General features: G+C 44.5%; 1 protein-coding gene across 1 annotated transcript; it reads left to right on the top strand.

The window, feature by feature from the left end:
* The first annotated feature begins 22 nt into the window (after window positions 1-22).
* LOC126516786 (N-terminal Xaa-Pro-Lys N-methyltransferase 1-B-like) lies at window positions 23-18,350 on the top strand. Its single transcript, XM_050166889.3, has 4 exons — window positions 23-176; window positions 1,735-1,908; window positions 11,114-11,303; window positions 11,563-18,350. The coding sequence occupies exons 2-4, from the start codon at window positions 1,753-1,755 to the stop codon at window positions 11,880-11,882; spliced, it is 666 nt and encodes a 221-aa protein (XP_050022846.1). The 5' UTR covers window positions 23-176; window positions 1,735-1,752; the 3' UTR covers window positions 11,883-18,350.
* The last annotated feature ends 1,505 nt before the right edge of the window (window positions 18,351-19,855 follow it).

Raw genomic sequence — 19,855 nt, 5'->3', positions numbered from 1 at the left:
ACGCGCTTTGGCATATCCGCTTCCGTGAAGGCTCGTGGAGTCGGCGTTCGCGCTCTGCCAGCCCTGCGCTGCGTAAAGGCTGTTGCTGCTGTTGTCGCCTGTAGCTTGGGCCGGCGTGCTCGGCTCGTGTTCGCTTCGCCCATTTGCCCAGGGCCAAACTGCTGCCTTAGTTCCAGGTAACAAATTTGATAGCAACGATGTATGTTTCACCGTGTTTTCCCTTTTGTTGTATTCAACGTCCTCTATCATTCAGCTGGTGCCCAGGATCGATTGTCGTCCATTCATAGGAGACGCGTTCATAACACCTTGTTTATGTAAGGACAGTTCTTGCAGGAATTTGCAAACAATCGTGTTGAGATGCGCACGAATCCATTTTTTATTCCTTTGTCGGTACCGGTTGTTGCTTTGACGCTGCTGATTAATGTGACCGTCAGGCGCGCGCATCGTGCGTACCAGCGTTCATCTACGTTCTCAGCACCTACGGCGCGAAGTTGTGACGGAGACGTCAGCAAATACATGTAAAGTCGTTCGCACTAATTGAACTTACAAGCCCACAAATACAAACGCTCTTCACATGTTCGGTTAAATTAGTACCTTTCGATAATGGCTCAATAACCCTAGGCCAGGGACCTGCAACACGCGGTCCGTATGGCCTTTCGTTCGTCAGCCCGAGACGCCTGTTCTTGGCCGTAGAACCTAGGTGCTATCGAAAGCACATCGCATCTAGCAAGCATAGTTATCTAACATGTATAGTTATCTAACCCTGTATAAAGGAAAAAAAAGGAAAGGTCTGTTTTATGTCGGATAAATTTGCAGTTGAGTAACGTTGCATTTTCCTCTGTCAAACTAATTAGTGATCGAAAACGAGAATTGCAGGCATTGTAACCACCGTGTAATCAGCGACCTGCTGGTAGCTTGAGGACTCTGGAGAGCTTATAAAGGTGAGGATTTGTTCAATGGGACTGTTGCAGCAGAGGGCCGAGATTACCTGGTGCCAATGACAGCCACACATCTAATGGTCAGACCTTATCGTAGGATCTCCTTGTATACTAGGTGCATTAAAGCACTACTAGATTAAATGAGTGAGAGCATAAGTATGCAGCTGGGTTTAGTTGCTGATGCATCACTTCTTTTGCAGTGTGTGTCCTCGCCATGGCATTGTTAAGGCTCAAATAGTGCTCCTACAGTTTTGGAGGGTTCACCATACCGCAGTTCGTAGTGTGAAATCTAGTATCATTTTCAATGCTAGTTGCAGTCTGCTCAAGTAACCGGCAGTGTATCTGATGCTGGTGCCACATGACCTCTGTGCGCTTACAGCAGAAGATTATGTAGTTATGCTCTCTTTTCATCTGCACTCCTTTGTCACCATAATTCCCATCTGCAGTTGGGAATTATGCTAAAGGTTACTTTGCACAGATGGTGAAAATATCCACAAAATTGAAAAGTTAGCACAGAATTTGCTAAAATAGTGAATGAGTGCTAGCATATTACTAAAAAAGTTTTAGCTTAGTATTACTTATTTACCGCTGCTGTCCCTGCCAGATGCAACATTTGTAGTGCAGATTAGCTTATGTGTGTTCATCTGTCACCTAGTAGGGATAGCAACAGTATAGCAGTAATGGTGTGCCAACACTTTGTGTGGAAGTGCAAGGTGATTTTAATGGCTGGTATGTGAAAGCAGAAAGTATGTGTGTGTGACTGGATGTGCATTTCAAGGAGCTTCCTCCTTTGCAGTGAAAGGTGGCTGTCAGCATGTCATCGGCACAGCACTCGGACGACTTTTATAACCAGGGCAAGGCCTACTGGGAGACGATTCCAGCCACTGTAGACGGCATGCTGGGCGGGTACTCGGAGATCAGCAGCACAGACATCCACTCGTCAAACCGGTTGCTCAAGCAGTTTCGAGAGGTATACCTGGCAAGCTGATGAGGCAGCTTGAATAAGTCACCTAGCTAACGCAGAGTGACTTGCTGAAGTAGTTGGTTCTGTTTAAGGGGGCCTTGCATTGCCATTTTGAGTGTTCGCCATACCCAGCAGAGTTATAGAATTATGATAATCCACACACGCACATGACAGTTAATAAACTGCTGAAATTTGAAATCGAATGTGCGAAGAGTGACATCTGCTTTTGCACTTCACTTCCTTAATGATGAGGATTGCTGCAAACCAATAAGGGCAGCATCATGTGTGCATGTAGCAAAAGTGTTAATTTCAAAGTGACCATGTTGCCGTATCCAGCATCTTCTTGACAGCTTGATCTTTACTTGGGGGTGGGTGGAGAGGTACAGCCTAACAATTGCAACTTATAGATGGGGAGGAGCTTCCTAATCCTCACTTGTGTAAGAAAATAGAATGGGCAGTTCTTTTTATGTGAAGCATTATTTGAATCAATCCCCGTGTTTCTTCTGGCCAGGTAGCCTCTCTCGCAACAACAGTAAAATTGAGTTCTATGGTGGGTTTTGATGCCAAATACCCCAGAGCCTCAGCTCTACCCATTAGGCTACATATACATGCATACCTCAAGAGAATAACAACTTCACCAGTTCTTCTCTGGTACAAGCTAGTGGTTTGAGATGCCTGGTACATCTGTCACATCATGTAGCATCAATTTATGCGTGCTGCTTTTCCCCATCGTCCTCCTGCAGCAGCTAGCGCATTGAGACACTATGTGACATTGCACTGCCTTCGGGATTGGTCCAAATACTAACCCCAGCAGGTGTTGCATCTACTTCAGTAGCACATAGTACATGCAAGTGTTCATTCTTTCTATGCTCATGTACAGTGCTTTGTGCTCCAGGTGGCATTAGTGTCGAATTCCAATGGCAGGGTCGGAGTGGACGAACGACTCTGAGCGAGCACGTCACTATGGTGTTGAGCAACGCCTCCAAATCTACAATTGGAACACAAGCCCTGCCGCCAAAGCAAGGAGGCGCCCCTGTGTACCATGCAACCGGATATTCTCTCTGCACTTGCCTCTACTGCAAAGCCATGTCCGCATCATGTCAGCTTTCTGCTAGCGAAAGGGTGGTTTTGCTTTGTACCGACGTTCAAGTTCGACAGTGCCCTGTAGCTCTCTAGGATCTCGACTCTGTGCACACCGGTGCCGTCCGTGCGACCACCATATGTGTCTTATTAGCTTTGTTTCCCATTCACCTCTGGGCATATCAGTTTGCCTGTCTGCTTGTGCATTTCATAAAGCTTTTTGAACTTCCTAGTTTCATTTGTCCCTCTGCGTATTCGAGAGGGTCTCCATTTCTTCACAGATGCTGACAGCTGCATGTGCAAAGCCGCAACGCGGAAGTCAGCAATTTGTAAAACTTTTTTAATTTCTTGTATACTTTTTTGTATGTTTTTTTCTGCCCTGCCTTTTAGGTAAATCTTGCAGTTGCTGGTGGGCACTTGTGTTGTCGCCTCTCTCTACGTCCCCGTAGTGTCATACATGCTACATAATGCATCACGGAGGAGCCACCGTTGGCGGACGGAAATAGCATACGATACTTGTACACACTTCTACTGGCCTGCAGAGATGCTGGGTAGCTCTACAGGGTCCTGCATATTTCGTTGTGCCTGTTCAAAAAAAGGATTTTACGCTCACCGCTGCACTGTTCTTGCTCAAATTTTGCTGAAAGATCGCATTTTGGAGTCTACTTTGTTCGCTATGATACTTATCACAGTTAATTTCCTGGTTTTTAAGAAAAAAGTGTGAATTTGCCTTCACTTATGGGGATGCGAGCAACTGCAGTGACGCGCTAGCATAAGCTCTCTGATCAACCTCCCTGACCGGCAGTGGCAGCAAGCAGCCAGTCAGGGAGGTTTGCCACGTTTTGCCCACTCCTGGAACACATGGCAAGCTTGCCTGACCAGCTGCTTTCTGCAGCTGCTGGCAGGCGGTGACACAAGTTTATGCTAGCACTGTCGCTGCGGCAGCTCGCAGCTCCATAAGTTAAGACAAATTCACACTTTTTTCTTAAAAACCAGGCAACTGTGGTAAGTGTTATACTAAACGGTGTAGACTCCAAAATGCAATCTTTAAGCAAAATTTAAGCAAGAACAGTGCAGCGGTGGGCGCAAAACCTTGTTTCAAACGGGCACAGCCAAATATGCAGGACCCTGTATATCCGGTTGCATGGTACACACGAGCACCTCCTTGCTCTGGTGGTAGTGTAGTGGCTTGTGTTCCAGTGTGGATTTGGAGGCATCACTCAACACCGTAGTGATGGGCTTGTTCGCAGAGTCGGTTGTCCACTCGGACTATGTCATTGGAGTTCGACATTACTGCCAGCTGGAGCACAAAGCACCATATACAGTAATCCCTCATTATAACAAAGTCAGCGGGACAGCGAAAAAAAATAATCATAAGTGGTAATTTGATATAAGCGACCGCTCGAGAAAAGCTAAAGCAGTCGAAGGAAGTCAAAATACAATGTGTTCAGTGAAGCAAAACTTTATTCAGGTGCAAAAAAAGGCAGTGAGCTTTGGCTGTTTCAAATTCTTACCAGGCGCGAACAACCCCTGCTATAATTTGACCAAGCATTGCACGAGGCCGTGATCGCCACTCATGCATTCACTATTTCGCAGCAGGCATAGGTACTCCCACGTCTGCACCATAGTTGGCACTTCACGTGGCTCTTCGCCTGTCGGCTCTTCGACCTCGTTGGGGCCAACAACTTTCAGTGTCAATTAGATTCTCTGCATCCGTCGCTGGTGCGACCACGGGAGCAACAGCGTCAGCCAACACGAATGTCTCAGTCGCCCTCTACCTCTTAGCCAGCAATTTTGTGAACAGCCTCGTACAGATCGGTGCAAGTCCGGTCATCGTCAGGGTTGCCGACAACAGCACGGGAAAAACCAGCATGCACAAAGCAGTTGGCGACCTTCGAAGGTGCAAGTTCTTTCCATGAAAAGTTTAGCAAATGGATCACACCAAGCAAATCAGTGTTGTACCTCTTGCTGGCACCATACGCTGTGAACATGCACTGCAAAAGAGCCTTGCGGTACAGCTTCCAGGTGGTCTCAATGATGCCCTGATCCATCGGTTGCAGTACCGCGGTTGTTTGCAGGCAAAAATTCCACAGCGATCGCCTTAAGGTTGTCAATCTTCTGTGCCTCGGACAATTGTTAATTATGAAAAGCACTTGCCAGTTCTTTGCGCCGAACCACCTATCAAGAAGGTGCGCATAGTCTTAACAAATAGCAGCAGTCATCCATGCTTGCTTGTTACTTCTGTAGATGCATTCTTTGGGAATAGTTGCATTTCAGAAGCACCACAGCTTCTCTGCCTTCCCTAGTATCAACAAGGGAAGCTTGTCCTCGCCTGTTGCATTGGCACCAAACAGTACCGTGACCCGCTCCTCGCTTTGTTTTCCTCCGGATGAGGATCCACCAGCAATAGTGAATGTGCGATTCGGTAGCATCTTGTGGAAAAATGCAGCCTCATCTAGGTTGTAGATGTCTTTGTCTTCATACTTTTCAAGTAGAGCTTGGAGCTGATGTTGGCAACATACATCTACAGTGTCACAGTTACGCTCTCACCAACGATTGACTACGAGGTCGCGCCGTGTCGTTTCTTGAACTGCTCAAGCTAGCCATTGCTGAACTTGAAATCTTTATGGCCCATTTGGAGGGCGAGAGCTTCGGCTTTTGCAGTAAGTGCAGGTCCATGTACAGGGAGATTTGCACTCCACATTTGCACTCCTGGTGTTCTTCAGCCACTGTAGAAGTGCACCTTCCACTTCGGAGTGTTTCTAATCACAATTCCTCTTTCTCTTCGCCGGGAAGCTCTTTTCAAAGCCATCCATCACAGTTTCCTTGTTTTTCAGTACAGTTGATAAAGTAGACGGCGGTATGCCAAATTCCTTCGCGATGTCAGTTTTCTGCCGGCCGCCTTTTTACACTTCTTTTATCAGCAGAACTTTCTGCGCCAAAGTCGGACGCTTTTGCCCGGAGGCTGACTGAGCCATTTATCATTGTGACTACAAAAGCACATGCGAGGCATGCCTAACGAAGCACTCCAATTAACACACAATCACATGGCCTGCAGCACGAATCCAAACGCACGCTCTGTCGCGGCCAGATTGACTGAACGTGGCGGGCGATGCAGAAGGCAGAAGCTTCAAAATGTCGTCAGGGCATCTCTCTTTCCTTTTCAATGCGTGCTGGTGATGGCGACAGTTGCAATGGCGGGCTTTAGTCATTGTTTGTGGACGCGCTGTGCTTTCTGCGCTTTCCAATGACACCTAGTATTTTCGCCTAGCCTGAAACGTTATGTGACGGAATTTAAAACAGTGTGAGCAAAAAACAATGTTCTTGCTCAACGTTTTTGCCGAACAACAACATCTAATAGTTTTCTAAGCTACAGTGCACTTATCACCTATGCGAAGATGTCTTGTGTTCTAATGAACAGTTCATGAGCTATCATTACTTCACATTGGCAATTTGTGGCTACACTTGGTCATGCATTGCCGAAAAAGGGGCAAAACGTATTCAAGCTGCTACTCTGAAAATTTCAGTACGCAAGCAGCAAGCCCTTCTCTCCAATTCTATGAAGAGACAATTATCTTATGTTTATTAAGGAATGTACAAGAGAGCAGTGAATTGAACAAATTTTTCTGCTGGCCTGGTCCATGCAAATTGACATTCTTTTTCATGTACTGGCTAATTCAGAATGAGTGTTGCACATTAGTAGAGCGATAGTGTCTTGTAATTACTAGCACTAATTACTAGTTTTACTAAGCAGTGCTTGAAACAAAGATTTCTAATAAATAATAAATATCAGCCGTATTTTGCTGGTGGTGCCATCTGTGCAAAAAAATATCAAGCCGTTTCACGTCGGTTCCAACATATGTTAAATGTGACTGCACTAAACATTACACAGCGGGCAAAACGTAGTTGGATTCTTTCTCTAGATTTGAGTCTTTGGCTCAGTCTACTTGCCATGCCCCCTCCACATTCCTTCAAGTGCATGTGCCGGCAACCAGGCCTTCAATGTAATCCAAAGGCAGCTTACTCCATTGTGGCTGCTGGGAGAAAATAAATGAAAGAAAGAAAGTGCCGTGCACAGTACATCATGACTGCAGGCCAGCAGGCCTGCAGTCATGATGCATGAAGGACCACGATGGGTGATGGCAAATGCTTTGATAATTTAACGCGTGTGCTGGTCAGCGTGCTTTTGGATCACAGTGACCTTTCTCAAATACTTCATGCATCAGTTCACCATCCATCCAGTTATTAGACAAGAAAATCGCGTATCTTCAAATTTAACCGATCTCCGCCCACATGTAATCTCAAGTCATTCTTTTCTTGTTTCCATGCTATTTATGTTTTTACTACTACTTCCCTGCCTATATACTCTGCGCTCAAGCAATGAACCTACTTGTTGAAAGTCAGTGCCTGTGTCATGTGCCTCTTTCTGTGTACCGTTATTCGCACTGTTTGCAAAAGAACATATTTGTAGTTTAGGTGCACGTTAAAGAACCCAGGGTGGTCAAAATTTCCGGAGTCCCCCACTACGGCGTGCCTCATAATCAGAAAGTGGTTTTGCACGTAAAACCCCATAATTTTTTTTTTTTTTTTTTCATATTTGTACTAAGTGGTACGCAAGCAGGTGCATCATACGGGCATTGATATGAACATTCGTATGAAAGAATGCAACCACAAGTTGAGTCTTTATCTGTACTAGATCATATAAATAGTATCCTTCTCAAGTTTCTATAACAGTCCATCCCGCACCAGCAGTGATCTAAAAGCCTACACACACATGGGCGATGGAATCAGAAATAATTCCTCGCCATTGCTGCATGAGGCAATCACAGTTTTATCACGTGATTTCATGCCCGGGAATGCTGCCTTGTGCGCTTCGTTCGTGGGCCATACAGACCGAAAAACCTCAGCTGTTTATCACATCTGTATTGTGGCCTCTGAGCACTGCAAATACTGGTGACAAGCATTGCAAGGGCTTTGTCCGCATGCTTTGGCCGCACACGCCGACAAGTACCAAAATATCATTCAGCCGGCTCATGGGACAATAGGAAACACGATCTCTTTCGAAAGTGGGAGAAGGCAACCTCCCGCACACATGAGAAGGGAAGCAGGCTGTCAACAGAGAGTACAGGCACTTTTCGGCTGCGTCCGCTTGCCTCGACCTTTGTGTGAATAGTGTCTGCTCATCTCGGCTTTTGGTGCACTTTTGGTGATGAAGAATTGTTGTTAGCATAAGGGATGGAGACATCCCTTGCCTCTGTTACCGTAACTGTATCGCACAAGGTAACCATTTGGACTATTTCACAGCAGGCAGAGCTATCATCAGTTGGCATTCCTGGAGGTGGTCTCCCTATTAGCTCGGATCAATGTTGCTTAGCTTCGGCGATTGCAGGAACCGGCACACTTGCACCAAAACATGGCCGATGGCCTGTGGACATTTGTCCGCCACCCTAATCCCCAATCATGTTCATGCAATTTGCAAACAGCGGCGAAAAAAATGAAAAAATACCGAAAAATACCTCTTACATAAACATATGTTTTGGGATGCATGAGTGCTTTGGCTGGCTACACACAAAGCCTTTTTGTCACGGATGTATATAAAAAGCACCCTTTTGGGCGCACTGCAAGGCATGCGAAAGGGGCTCTGTGTATTGTTAGCACTGAAGTAATGGAAACGGACGTGAGGTCGCATGGCACATGTGGTCGAAACACAACTGGTGTCAGCGGTGCACACATCTCTAATTCTCCAGCGTAACTTAAGAAGCACTGCGACTTCCTCGAGCAGTCGGGCCTCGCCACCCCGTTGTTCCACGCGACCAAACTTTATTGAGAAAGGCACTCCACATACAGTTTTTTTTCTTCTTTTTACTTAGTCGCTTTGTTGTAAATATTTTGTTTTTACTGTAAACTAACTTTTAGCCCTACTCTTTTACCGCCACCCCTCCTCCACTGCTGGCCGCTGTTCATGTGTCGGCAGACTGCACTAGACAGTTACTGCAGTCAGTAGCAATTTCCTTCCCTTTCGATTATTTACCTATCTATCTGTTTATAGGCACAAAGCTATATTTACCATTTCAAGCCACGAGCCTTCATTTAGCAGACCTGTAGTTTGCAGAATGCTAAAAAAATAAAACAAAAAGTTGAAACTAGGAAGAAAAACAAACAAAACTATTTGACGATTAACGTCACTTAAGGTTCCATCCATTTCAGTCTCAGTCTGTTCCGTCTGTCTGTTCAGTCTCAGTTTCACCGAGGTAGTGAGCACTGCAGTCTGCAGGCCATCTACCAAGACACGTTTTCGAAGCAGTGGCCCGCATCCACGACAGCCACGTCAAAAGCGGCAGTAACAAACCACTTACCATGCCTATAGCCACCATCAGCAGCACTGACCATTTTACATAGAGAAAGCTTCAACCGAGCCATTATTGAAAGTATTAGTGGGATGAAGGCCACCACACGCAGCAGCAAAACAACAGTGCTGCCAGGCATAACTCATCCTGAAAGGAAGGGCGGATGGGGTATTTTCCTCAGGGACAGACCGAAGCATGCTGCAACAGCAAAGAGCAGATTTTTTTTTCACCTTTTTCCTTAACATGACTGAGTGGCGTCGCCTGGTGGGAGAATCTGAACTACACGCAAATGGCAGCCGTGATACCTTCATTTTAATGTTTCTGAAGACGTGCCATGACACCATCTCTCTGTACCTTGAAGTTTCAAAGGAGCACAACTCCTTGGTTGCTCACTGGTGGGTCATGACGCACCAGAGGAATATAGAAAACATAGGAAAATGGCGAATATCATGCTGGTGTGTCATCACCTACAGGATTTGAGACTTCTAAAAGTGCTGCTGCAGTGAACGTCTTAAAGATCCGTGTGAGACAGTTTGACTACAGTCGACTCACATTACAAGGGACCCTGATAATCCAATAAAAAATGCCCGTTTTATCTGAAGTCCATAATATCCGAAGCACCTCACTTCCGAAATTTTAGTTGCAATGTGTAACAATGTTATTGTAAAGAGTAAGTGACGAACGTCCAAAGTAAAAAAGAAAAAAAGAAGAGAACAACGAAGTCCTCCAGTTTTGTCATCAAAACATTTGCTGCTGCTCATGATTGACATTTTTGTGAACGCCAATGTTGAGCAGGAACATAAACAGATGTAAATTGAGAGGCACAGACTAAGATATAGATTTGTCTCGTTTTTGTACATGTTTTTGTTAGGTCAACAATATTGTTGAGCTACCAGTTAAAGGGTTAACAGCAGCAACCGAAGCAGAACCCTCCCTCTCCCTCGTCACCCCACCATGCCTCGTACGCGAAAGACACCGCGCTTCATACCCGCTTTCCTCCCTCCCTTGCGCGCACGATATTCAGCCTCCCAAGTCAATGGCCAGCCCATGGCGACACTGCAAAAGTTTGTTTTATATGCCCGATTTTGACAAAAATTGCCGCTAATTTCGTGTGCTGTAGCTGATATTCCGTAGTAGTGTGGTCCGTTAAAAGCAAACTTCATTGCATCAATAAAATACGTAGAGCAAACTAAGGTAGAAATATTGTCCGTTATATCCAAAAGTCTGTTGTACGCGGGTCCGTTGTAACAAGCGTAGACTGTATTTATGTGTTAGGTGATGCAGAATGTGGACGCATATCTTGGGAACATTAACCTTTGACTGGTTTATCACGTGCATTATTGATTGGATGCTTAATGACTAAATCATAGATGCTTTTCACTTGGGGTTATAGTACCAATAGAATCCTGGTCAGTGTTTTGGTTAGTATTTATGTGATGTTATGCCAAGATATTTGAGCTTATGTTGAATATCCTGACATTCTGATGCTGCTGAATGCTTTGAAAATTGCCAGTCTCGCTAATGCGGGCCCTGTCACAATTCTTGCACAATATCTTAGATTACCTGTGGACACTAAAAAAGTTTTTCGTGGGTTTTCTTCAAACGTGTATTCATTTATTTTTTCATTTTTTTTTTTTTTTAATTTCCATCTTCTGATGAGGCCACTGTGGGTTTGTTCTGTGAGGCAAACATGGTTTGTAGCTAGGACAGCGAGTCAGTTGTATGTACTTGTGAAAGAGGTGGCTTGTTCTATGTGTGAACCGATACCCTGTCCCCTTCTTCAGAACAAGGCAGCTCCACTGGGCAGGCATCGTGCACTGGACTGCGGCGCTGGCATAGGCCGCATCACCAAGCACTTGCTGCTGCCACTGTTCGACACCGTTGACATGGTGGAACAGAACCAGGCCTTTTTGGACCAAGCACGAGCTTACATCGGCCCTGAATCGGAGCGTGTTGAAAACCTTTTCTGCGAAGGTGAATGCAAGCTGTATGCTGATAAGTTATTTTTAAAATATGCACAAATGAATATGCATTTCTCCGCTTTTACACGCACATGTGTGCCAAAGATGATTCAACCGAATAAATGAGGCAGAGCACTGTCTCGCATTTAGTCTTGACTAATCGTTTGTGTCATCTTTGTGCTGGAAAAAACATGGTATGTTAAACCAGCTGTCCATTCTTTTGTGTTTCACTTGGTAAAATTCTTTGTTTTTCTGTCACCACACATTTACAGGTCTGCAGGATTTTGCCCCCAAGGAAGGTTACTATGATGTAATCTGGTGCCAGTGGGTGACTGGACATCTGACGGATGCTGACCTGGTGTCGTTTGTGCAGCGATGCCTCAGGGGCTTGCGTGAAAACGGCATTTTCGTTATCAAAGACAACATCACCCAAGACAGCATCGATGTTGACAACCGCGATGGAAGCATCACACGTCCCCGCCAGCTCATCCTGCAGCTCTTTGAAAAAGCTGGCGCCCAAGTGCTTGCTGACCGCAAGCAGTATCGTTTTCCCAAGGGCTTGTATGAAGTCAGGACGTTTGCCATGAGGTGATAGCACTGCACACTTGTCCAGTCACGCCGTAGTGTCATTCTCTGCTGGTTATTTCATTTCTTCACTCGAGTTACGCAAAATTAGGGGAATGATGCTGGCTGTGATCATTACTGCTGGTCACCTAAAATACAACAGGTGGCTGACAGATTGGATAATTGTGAAATACCTGTGACTCAATGTGTGATACAAAGTGTGCATTTTGCATGCTCTCCCCATCGTTCCTCTGTCACCCGTTTCTGTCCTTGTCTTTTATTGTTACAGTTGAAATAGTTTTTCCTGGTTCATGGGGAAGCTTCTGGTAGACAAGAGATTGCCAGTGAGTGTATGTCTACACCACCTGCACTAGTTCATGGAAGTGCTCCGCTCGAGGTCCATTGGCAGTGCAGTACTTCTCATAGTGCCGAAGTTGGGAAGCTTAGGGCTCTGTCAGTCCTTGAGAGGGAGCCCATTGGGGAATAGTGAGCACTGGTGCCCTTTTGCTGCGGCAGGTGTTTGCAATGACTGAGACAGTTGTGTCCATAGCAGGCGCTCTCCACCCCTGCTCCCTTCTTGCCATAACCCTTAGTAAGCACTAAATCATGCTGTGCTCAAGTTCATGAAGTTCAGTGGGAGTTTGCAACATGCATAGGCAGTGTGGCACTTCTGTATGCCACGTGAGGTGATGGAACAAGTGGATACTTAAGAGGAGAAAAAGGAGGATTACTAGATCGCTTGATTAGTATGGAAGAAGATAAAGGCCAAATGTCTGTTTTTTGCTAAATTTACGCCACACGTCGGAACCTCACTAGAACCTCATTCATACGTTTTGGAAAAAACCGAGAGAGAAAACGTACGATCCAAACTAAAAATTTGACAGACTCAACTATTGTTGACATCTACGTAAAGCGAAGCGTCGCGCAGATCTTTGCAGCACGAGACAGACACCGACACGCGTTGAGGTGGTGATGAGCGTAACTCTATTGGGCGATTTTCTGTGTTCTCGATTGTGAATGTTGGCGCCGGGAAAACATACGTAACGGGAACGTATCAATGAGATTCTAGTGTGCTTTCTCCTATTTCGGCTGTTGTGCAGGAAGAGTTTCCCAAACTTGCCAGGTTAGGTCTTTGTCCCTCTGGTAATGTAGTTCATTTTAATCAATAAAGAATTAACTAAACCCAGCTAGACAATGTCAAAATCCGTGACATCACCGATTGCTTTCATTTTTGCATCTTTTCTGGCTTACCAAGGCTGCAGTCGTAGCTAGGGTGTCATAGCAGGGTGTAGGCATCAGCTGTGGGAGGACATGCATCCTTTGATCATGCTTTGGGTAGTGCACACTAATCACGGGCGAGGTTTGTCCTGTGATGTGATTAACGAAAACCGGTCACAACAAAAGCCAGATACTTCGTGAATTGTCTTCAATGCATACACGTTTTGTTGTGTAAGCGTGTCCTATGTATTTTGAAGCTAATAAAATTCAGTACAGTACAGACCTCTTTTAATGTAACCACTTATAGTACAGGACCAGATATAACAGTCTTTTCTGACTCCTGTCTCCCTTTCCCTAGAACTCGATGTGTATGTATACTGGTTACAGTGCAGCCACGCAAGACAAAATAGTAGTTAAAATGCGACTGCTGGAAAATTCCGCATACAAGCGAGGCAGCATATGTATGCACTCTGCAGGAACACTCTCTGCACCCACCATGTGTGCAGCATTGCAACTTTTTTGGCTTTTCAAGTGTGTGCGGAAAGTAACTAGTCGCCAACCGTTTTTTTTTCGGACACGGGCGGTGCCACATAAATATGATTTATCAGGCCAGGCCGAAAAAAATGTATTTAGAAATTTTTGTGACGATTTACGCCGTGGGTGCATTTCGTGTCTGCCTGTTGCAACCATCATCACAAAGTGCAAAAATAGCGCATGCGAAATTGACTCTGTGACGTTTTCAGTTTAAACCGTGTTCCGCAAATTCAGTTTGGAGTGTTCGTTGTAGTCGTATAAACTTTATTGGTTTGTCAATTGCTTGCTGCAGGATATCTTGCTTTTCACCAATGGAGTCATTGGAGGCCCATAACAGTATCTCGTCCACGTATGTTGCTTGACCTAGCTTGGGCTCCTCCTCTAGCATTAAGGCAAGGTTTCGCATCTCAGCGTTAAATAGTAGGGGCAGAATAGAGCCTTGTGGGGTTTCGCAGTTGGATATTGGCGTTAATGTAGATTGGGTCAAGCTGGTGTCAATTGTAGCTGTTCGGTTTGTTAGAAAAGAGGTTATGTAGTTGTACGTTTTTTCTCATCTGATGTGTAGCTCCTCAAGTATTGTTTCGTGGGATATGATGTCAAAAGCTTTTTTGATGTCCAAGGCTAGGATGAACCTGTCTGTGCTCCCGATTTCGGGGTTTAGCACTTCTTCCTTTAGCAGCAGGAAAATGTCCTGTGCTGCTACATGCAGTCGAAAGCCCAACATTGAATGGTGTCTCAGTGTAGGAGCCCAATTGCGTTTGAATAACTTTTTAGAAAAGTTTACCCATACACAATGTCAGGAATATAGGTCTAAGGTTTTTTTAGATTTCTTGGTCTTTCCAGGTTTTGGTATTAATATGGTTTCTGCTTCTTTCCGTTCGCGTGGTACTTCTCCATTGGGCTATATCTCTTCGTTGACGAAGTCCATGAGTAGGGATAGAGTTTCGTTGTTCAGGTTGCAAATCATTATGGAAGGAGCAATAAATTGTTTGTCGGCCCCGTAATGCTGTCAATAGCAAAATTAACACGTGGAAAAAAACAGACAGTACTTGGAGAGCGCCATGCTATGCGAACACACAGTGAGAGCATGAGAAAACGAAGTAAAATGCCGCTATATTAGCCACAGGATAGCTGATGACAAAGGAGAGTCCCCTAGCTGACGTCACCAGAGGGCTGTTCATAGGGGTGCCGTAGGTCAAGCAGAAAGCCAATAGGTCCTCCACTTGTGCGTAGTGTGGTAGACCTATCGCCAACCACACTGCTTGCTTGTTTGAAATGTTCCACTTCAGTGCGCTGTGTTTTGTTGAGGCTCGGGAAGTGTAGCCTGGACGGCAGCTTGGAGACGAGCAGCAAATTAGTCATAGCCTTGAGTGCAGCTTCCTTTGCTCCCCATGTTTTCATTGTTAAACATATAATGCGAGTTGTTTGCCTCCAAGATAATGCAGTTTGCTTCAACTACATAGTTGCTTTGCTATCCTCATCTATTGGCAGGCCTTACTAGTATGTGGATCAGTGATTTGCGATTTGTAGCCTGATGGTTGATGGTAAAGTTGAGATTTAAGGAGTCAGTGTGTTCAAGTGCCTTTCTCTTGCTGATGACAACACAGTTTGTTTTCTCTCCTGATGGAGTCCTGCTTCTTTGAGAAATGTGGCAGTAGGCTATTTGCCTTTTGAAAGGTGTACTCCTGATCGGCCATTGAGCCTCCGATGGTCCAAATCATTATATCGTCAGTGTAGAGGGTAAAAGTTGGCCTTCAATGGCACGGAGTATGGGTGGCGATCTGGAGATGAGGTTGAAGAGGGCTGGGGATATTACCGATTCCTGGGGGGGCTCCTGTGGTGTCGGGTGAGGGGGGTTCTGTCTTCATTCCAACCTTGACTCTGTAGCTTCTCCTGGATAGGAACGACCAGAAGGCTAGTATTTCGCATCTGATGCCATGTTGCTGCATAGTGTTTTTGATGACTGAGTGCAGGACAGAGTCAAAAGCCTTTTTGATGCCTATGGCAGCAAGAATTCTTGGGTTGCTAGACTGCTGAACAGGAACAATGAGCTCTTCTCTCATTAGCAAGACAGGGTCATGTGTGCTTAAACAGGCCCCAATTTCTATTTGGTGAGGATCCTGAATTTTTTATTTCTGTCGGGAGCCACTCCATTCTCTTGAGGACCATGTCTTCTCCATGAATTTGCAGGCATTAGATGTAAGCTAGGCGGGCCTGAGGTTGGCAAGGCTTGTTTGTGGCTCACCTGCTTTTGCTATTGGGATGACTATGGTATTGGATCGCATTATGGAATGTGCTTCCAAGAGCAAGTCCCACCGAACTACCAGCTCCTCTACAAATGCTCTGAGCCGGTGTGAAAGGATGACGGCAAACTCTTTGAACGAGCACAGGATGCACGTGGGTGATACTGTGCCTGCTGAGCTTATGAGAACATCGTGACGCTGCAAGAGCTTGACTGCAAGCTGGTCGGTGGCATGTGTAAGCTTAAGCATGGCAAGCAGCCTTGCACTATTATTTGACAAGCGCAATCTGTAACAGAGAGCTTGAATGACATAGCAAGCATGGGAGTGCTAAGGACTTGTACAGGGCTAGCCCTGCATAATGTCATATTGAAAAGGAGAGCAGTGCACTGCCCGAGCTAGTGCAGAGAATGTGGCTTAATTGATTGAGTCACTTATCTAGTGGGTAGTCTGCACCGCGTGAAGGTCGAGAGGTCGTGAAGCCTTGGAACTCTTTATCTAGGTGCAAAATTTTCATCCAACCATTGTAGATGTGCCTTACAACCTTTCTCTTGAGCATTCATTGCTGTCGCATTGGAGCTTTCATTCAGACCTGTCGTGGCTGTTTTGGCTGCACATTTAGTGTTTCATATTAGTAGTGTCCCAATTCTGTGTGGCCAGCACATAGCACTGTGGACAGCAACAGTACTCGTCACTAGAGAAAGTAAACGTGCAACGAGATAGCCACCAGGGTTTGACAAGTTGCTCAATAACCCATGTTATTACATACTTTTAAAGTTGTTTAAATTTACGAGCCCTAGAATTATGTTGTCTGCTATGCTAGTTGCTTTTTCTGCTTTGACTAAGAAATACTGTCATGAGTGTCCTAGTACATGGAACCTACAGGGTGTTTGAAAAGTTGGTGCCTGGTTAAAATTTTCGAAGCACTTAGCTGTGTTTGGGAACAATTCTTTTTTTTTTTTTTTTTTTTTTCGTGTCTAACCATTTTCATGAGCTGATCCTGAAGATTGCACAATCAACACAGTGGTAAAAACTCCATTGTGGTACAGTATCGCCACACACTGGTACTCGTGTTGAGGGGAGTATTGTCGCATCCTTCCCTCGTGACAGCTTGTGTTTTGAGATGCTGTCATTGAGACGCTGCATGGGGTTCCAAACTGGTCCTTGAGGAAATGGCACTCAAAGTCCTGGTTGGCTGCAGTGTATGGGTAAGGCACACTGGTAAGGGGAGAGCCGCCCATAACACACAGTGCAACATAGTGCCACCTATAACCACCTCCCAAAGCATGCTTAAATGCATTCTTGGATAGCAACCAGGCTTGGTTCATCATCAAATTTTTAGTTCACTTATTTCAGCTCACTGAGAAGAGCAGAGGACTTTCTGCCATGCAGACTGTGTGTGAACACATTTGTATGGCTTCTCTGTAGTGTTGAGGCTGTGCTACTTGTTGCTGGGCTGAGTGAAGGAATAAGCTTCACTGTACGAAGCAGCACAATGTCACCCACAAAACCATGATGTCAGACAAACATTCCACCATGGTTTCTGCAGAAATCTGCAAATCCCAGGTAGCTTTTTTCCATCGTTCCTCTGCCTCACAATTTAAAATCAAAATTTTAATTGGGTTGTTCTCCCACTGTGTGAAATAAAATTACTTTCACTAAAAACAAATAATTCTATAAATTATTTGAAATTCAGCACAGCGACCTTTCAGGCACCCTCTGTATCCAGCAAGTGAAAGTTAAAATGGCCATTCAAATGGTGAAATTTTGTTAATGTGCAAGTTATCTCATTGAAAAGAACCTTTGAAATATTCAGTGCATGTACTGCCATTCACAAAAGAATGCACGTTCAACTGGGCTGCTTGTAGATAAGAAACTGAAAGCTGTTCATATCTTGTTCATTTATGATAATGAATCAAAGGAACAACGCTGCTAAAGGGTTGTTGTTATACGTGTGAAATTAAGATTGAAAACGTCTCATTATGGCAAAGGAGCTGTGTGTGCTATATTACTGCACCACACATCACTTTAAAGGGATGCAAATGTGAGATTCACCAAGTAAAAAATTTCTATGCATAAATGGAGGCAACAAATTTGTAGGCAGCCTAAAAGCATGACATTGTCACATGGCTATATTAATGTGGAAGAGTTAACCGCTGCAAGGGCTTGATCAGAAGCTGGTGCCCTTGCACAGCAATGAGCTCTCCTGTAGCAGAATCATTAGGAAGAGCCATTGCTTGCGTTGACCTTGCTACACGTTGGTTCTGTAAATGTTATTCCATTCATTCCGACAAACGGTAAAAGATGTAAAGCTCTGAGAATTCAATGTGAATGAGATATTCTGCACTGTTCAATTTGTATTCAAAGTTTCAAATACTCTTGCGCCTTCAAATATTGTTGGAGTGCTAAGTGTGATAAGTGGTTGGTAGATGAAGAGTGGTACTGTGTTGAGTATTGCTAAGTTGGGAACGTTGTATTCAATAAACACATTGCCCATTAACCTCCTAATGCCTCTCTCGTTTTCGATTATGGAAAAGAACTTGAATCGCACTTGAAAGTACTTGCATCTGACGTTACAACATTGCAAATTAGTTTCACACCGCTTGCTACTCCGTGGTAAAATTAGTGGGCTTGTTACACAAAACTGAAATTGATGCCTGGTGCAAAAGAGTGCTTATACATGTATTCTCGCTCTGTGTCCCTTTAGCTCTGTCCTACCCTGTTCAACTTCTCTGAGATGTGCTTCGAAACTTGCTCTTAAATGTGTGTGTCCACAACGAGCTAGAAAATTGTCCAAATTTTGCTGGGTAAGGTGCAACAAACTAGTTTTTGAGACCGATTTTGCCATAAGCACACTGGAAAATTGGTTGTATATAGGCTTCCGACTTGTTAATCCTAGCTGGGAGATGCAGAAAAACATCTAATAATTAAAGTACTGCTGTAGAAAACTGCAAATTTTTCTTGTTCTAGCTGAAAAACATGAGTACTTGGACAATTCCTCTCTCGACTGTATTCCCTCGTAATCTGTGCCATTGTTTTTCTTGGTGCAGAAAAAAGAACCTCTTTAAGCCACTTCTTTGGAAAAGTGCAGTCATAGGGTGCCTTAATAAATGGCAGTTATGAAATGTGCAGAATGCATTTGAGATTTTTGCTGCTTGTTCACATATGAATTTATGCTTATAGTACCTACAGTTCAACAAGTGCGATAAAGTGCTATTGCTTAACAGTATTTGGTTCTTTAAAAGCAACGCACTTTGAAAAACACGAACACAGAAAATGGAACACATGCACAGCACTTTTGTGTGTGCCTTCATTCTTTGGTTTCCGTGTTCTTCCAAGTGTGCTGCTTTTAACCAAGTTCCGTTTCATTTCAAATTTCATTCGGGCAACAGTTTAATAGCACCAGTTGCAACAAGTCATCAACATAAAACTGAAAAGAAAGAATGACATTTATTTTCAACATTGTAGTCAGCTAGAGAAAAACAGGCAACCCAGTTTCGCACAATTTTTGCAAGGCGTTTCAGCCAACCATCTGGGATAAATTATGATAGTGCGATTCCATCAGACTGTAATAGAAGTTGTAAAGCACATGCTGACAGGAAGCCAGGCTGGACTCTTGGTGCACTCAAGGCTGGCAGGAGTGCTCATTCTGCTGCTCCCAGCACAAGTGCCCAGACCAAAGGTTCTCGCAACTACAGAAAAAATTTACACTAAATTTAAATGAAAGTGGAAGATATATGCCAGCACAATGTATGGAGCTGGTGCAAAATTACATTGTAGATTCGGCAAATAAACTGAAATTTGGGGGCTGCGTGAACTTTTAAAAGCACGCGGAAAACATTTCTGCCTTTTATGTTTTTTTTTTAATAGGTTCTCATTGGCCCAGCAATCAATATTATAAAGCTTTAATTCCTCCAATGCCAAGAAATAATTAGGTCATGTTTTAAATTAACCAGTTTGAAATGTGTGCCAAGTGTGCACACAATGTCCTGTCCCTACTTGACCGCAT

This window comes from Dermacentor andersoni, chromosome 1, assembly GCF_023375885.2.
Source record: "Dermacentor andersoni chromosome 1, qqDerAnde1_hic_scaffold, whole genome shotgun sequence".
NCBI classification, from domain to species: domain Eukaryota; kingdom Metazoa; phylum Arthropoda; class Arachnida; order Ixodida; family Ixodidae; genus Dermacentor; species Dermacentor andersoni.
Note: the sequence above shows the minus strand (reverse complement) of the source record. Positions and strands in the feature narration are given on the sequence as shown.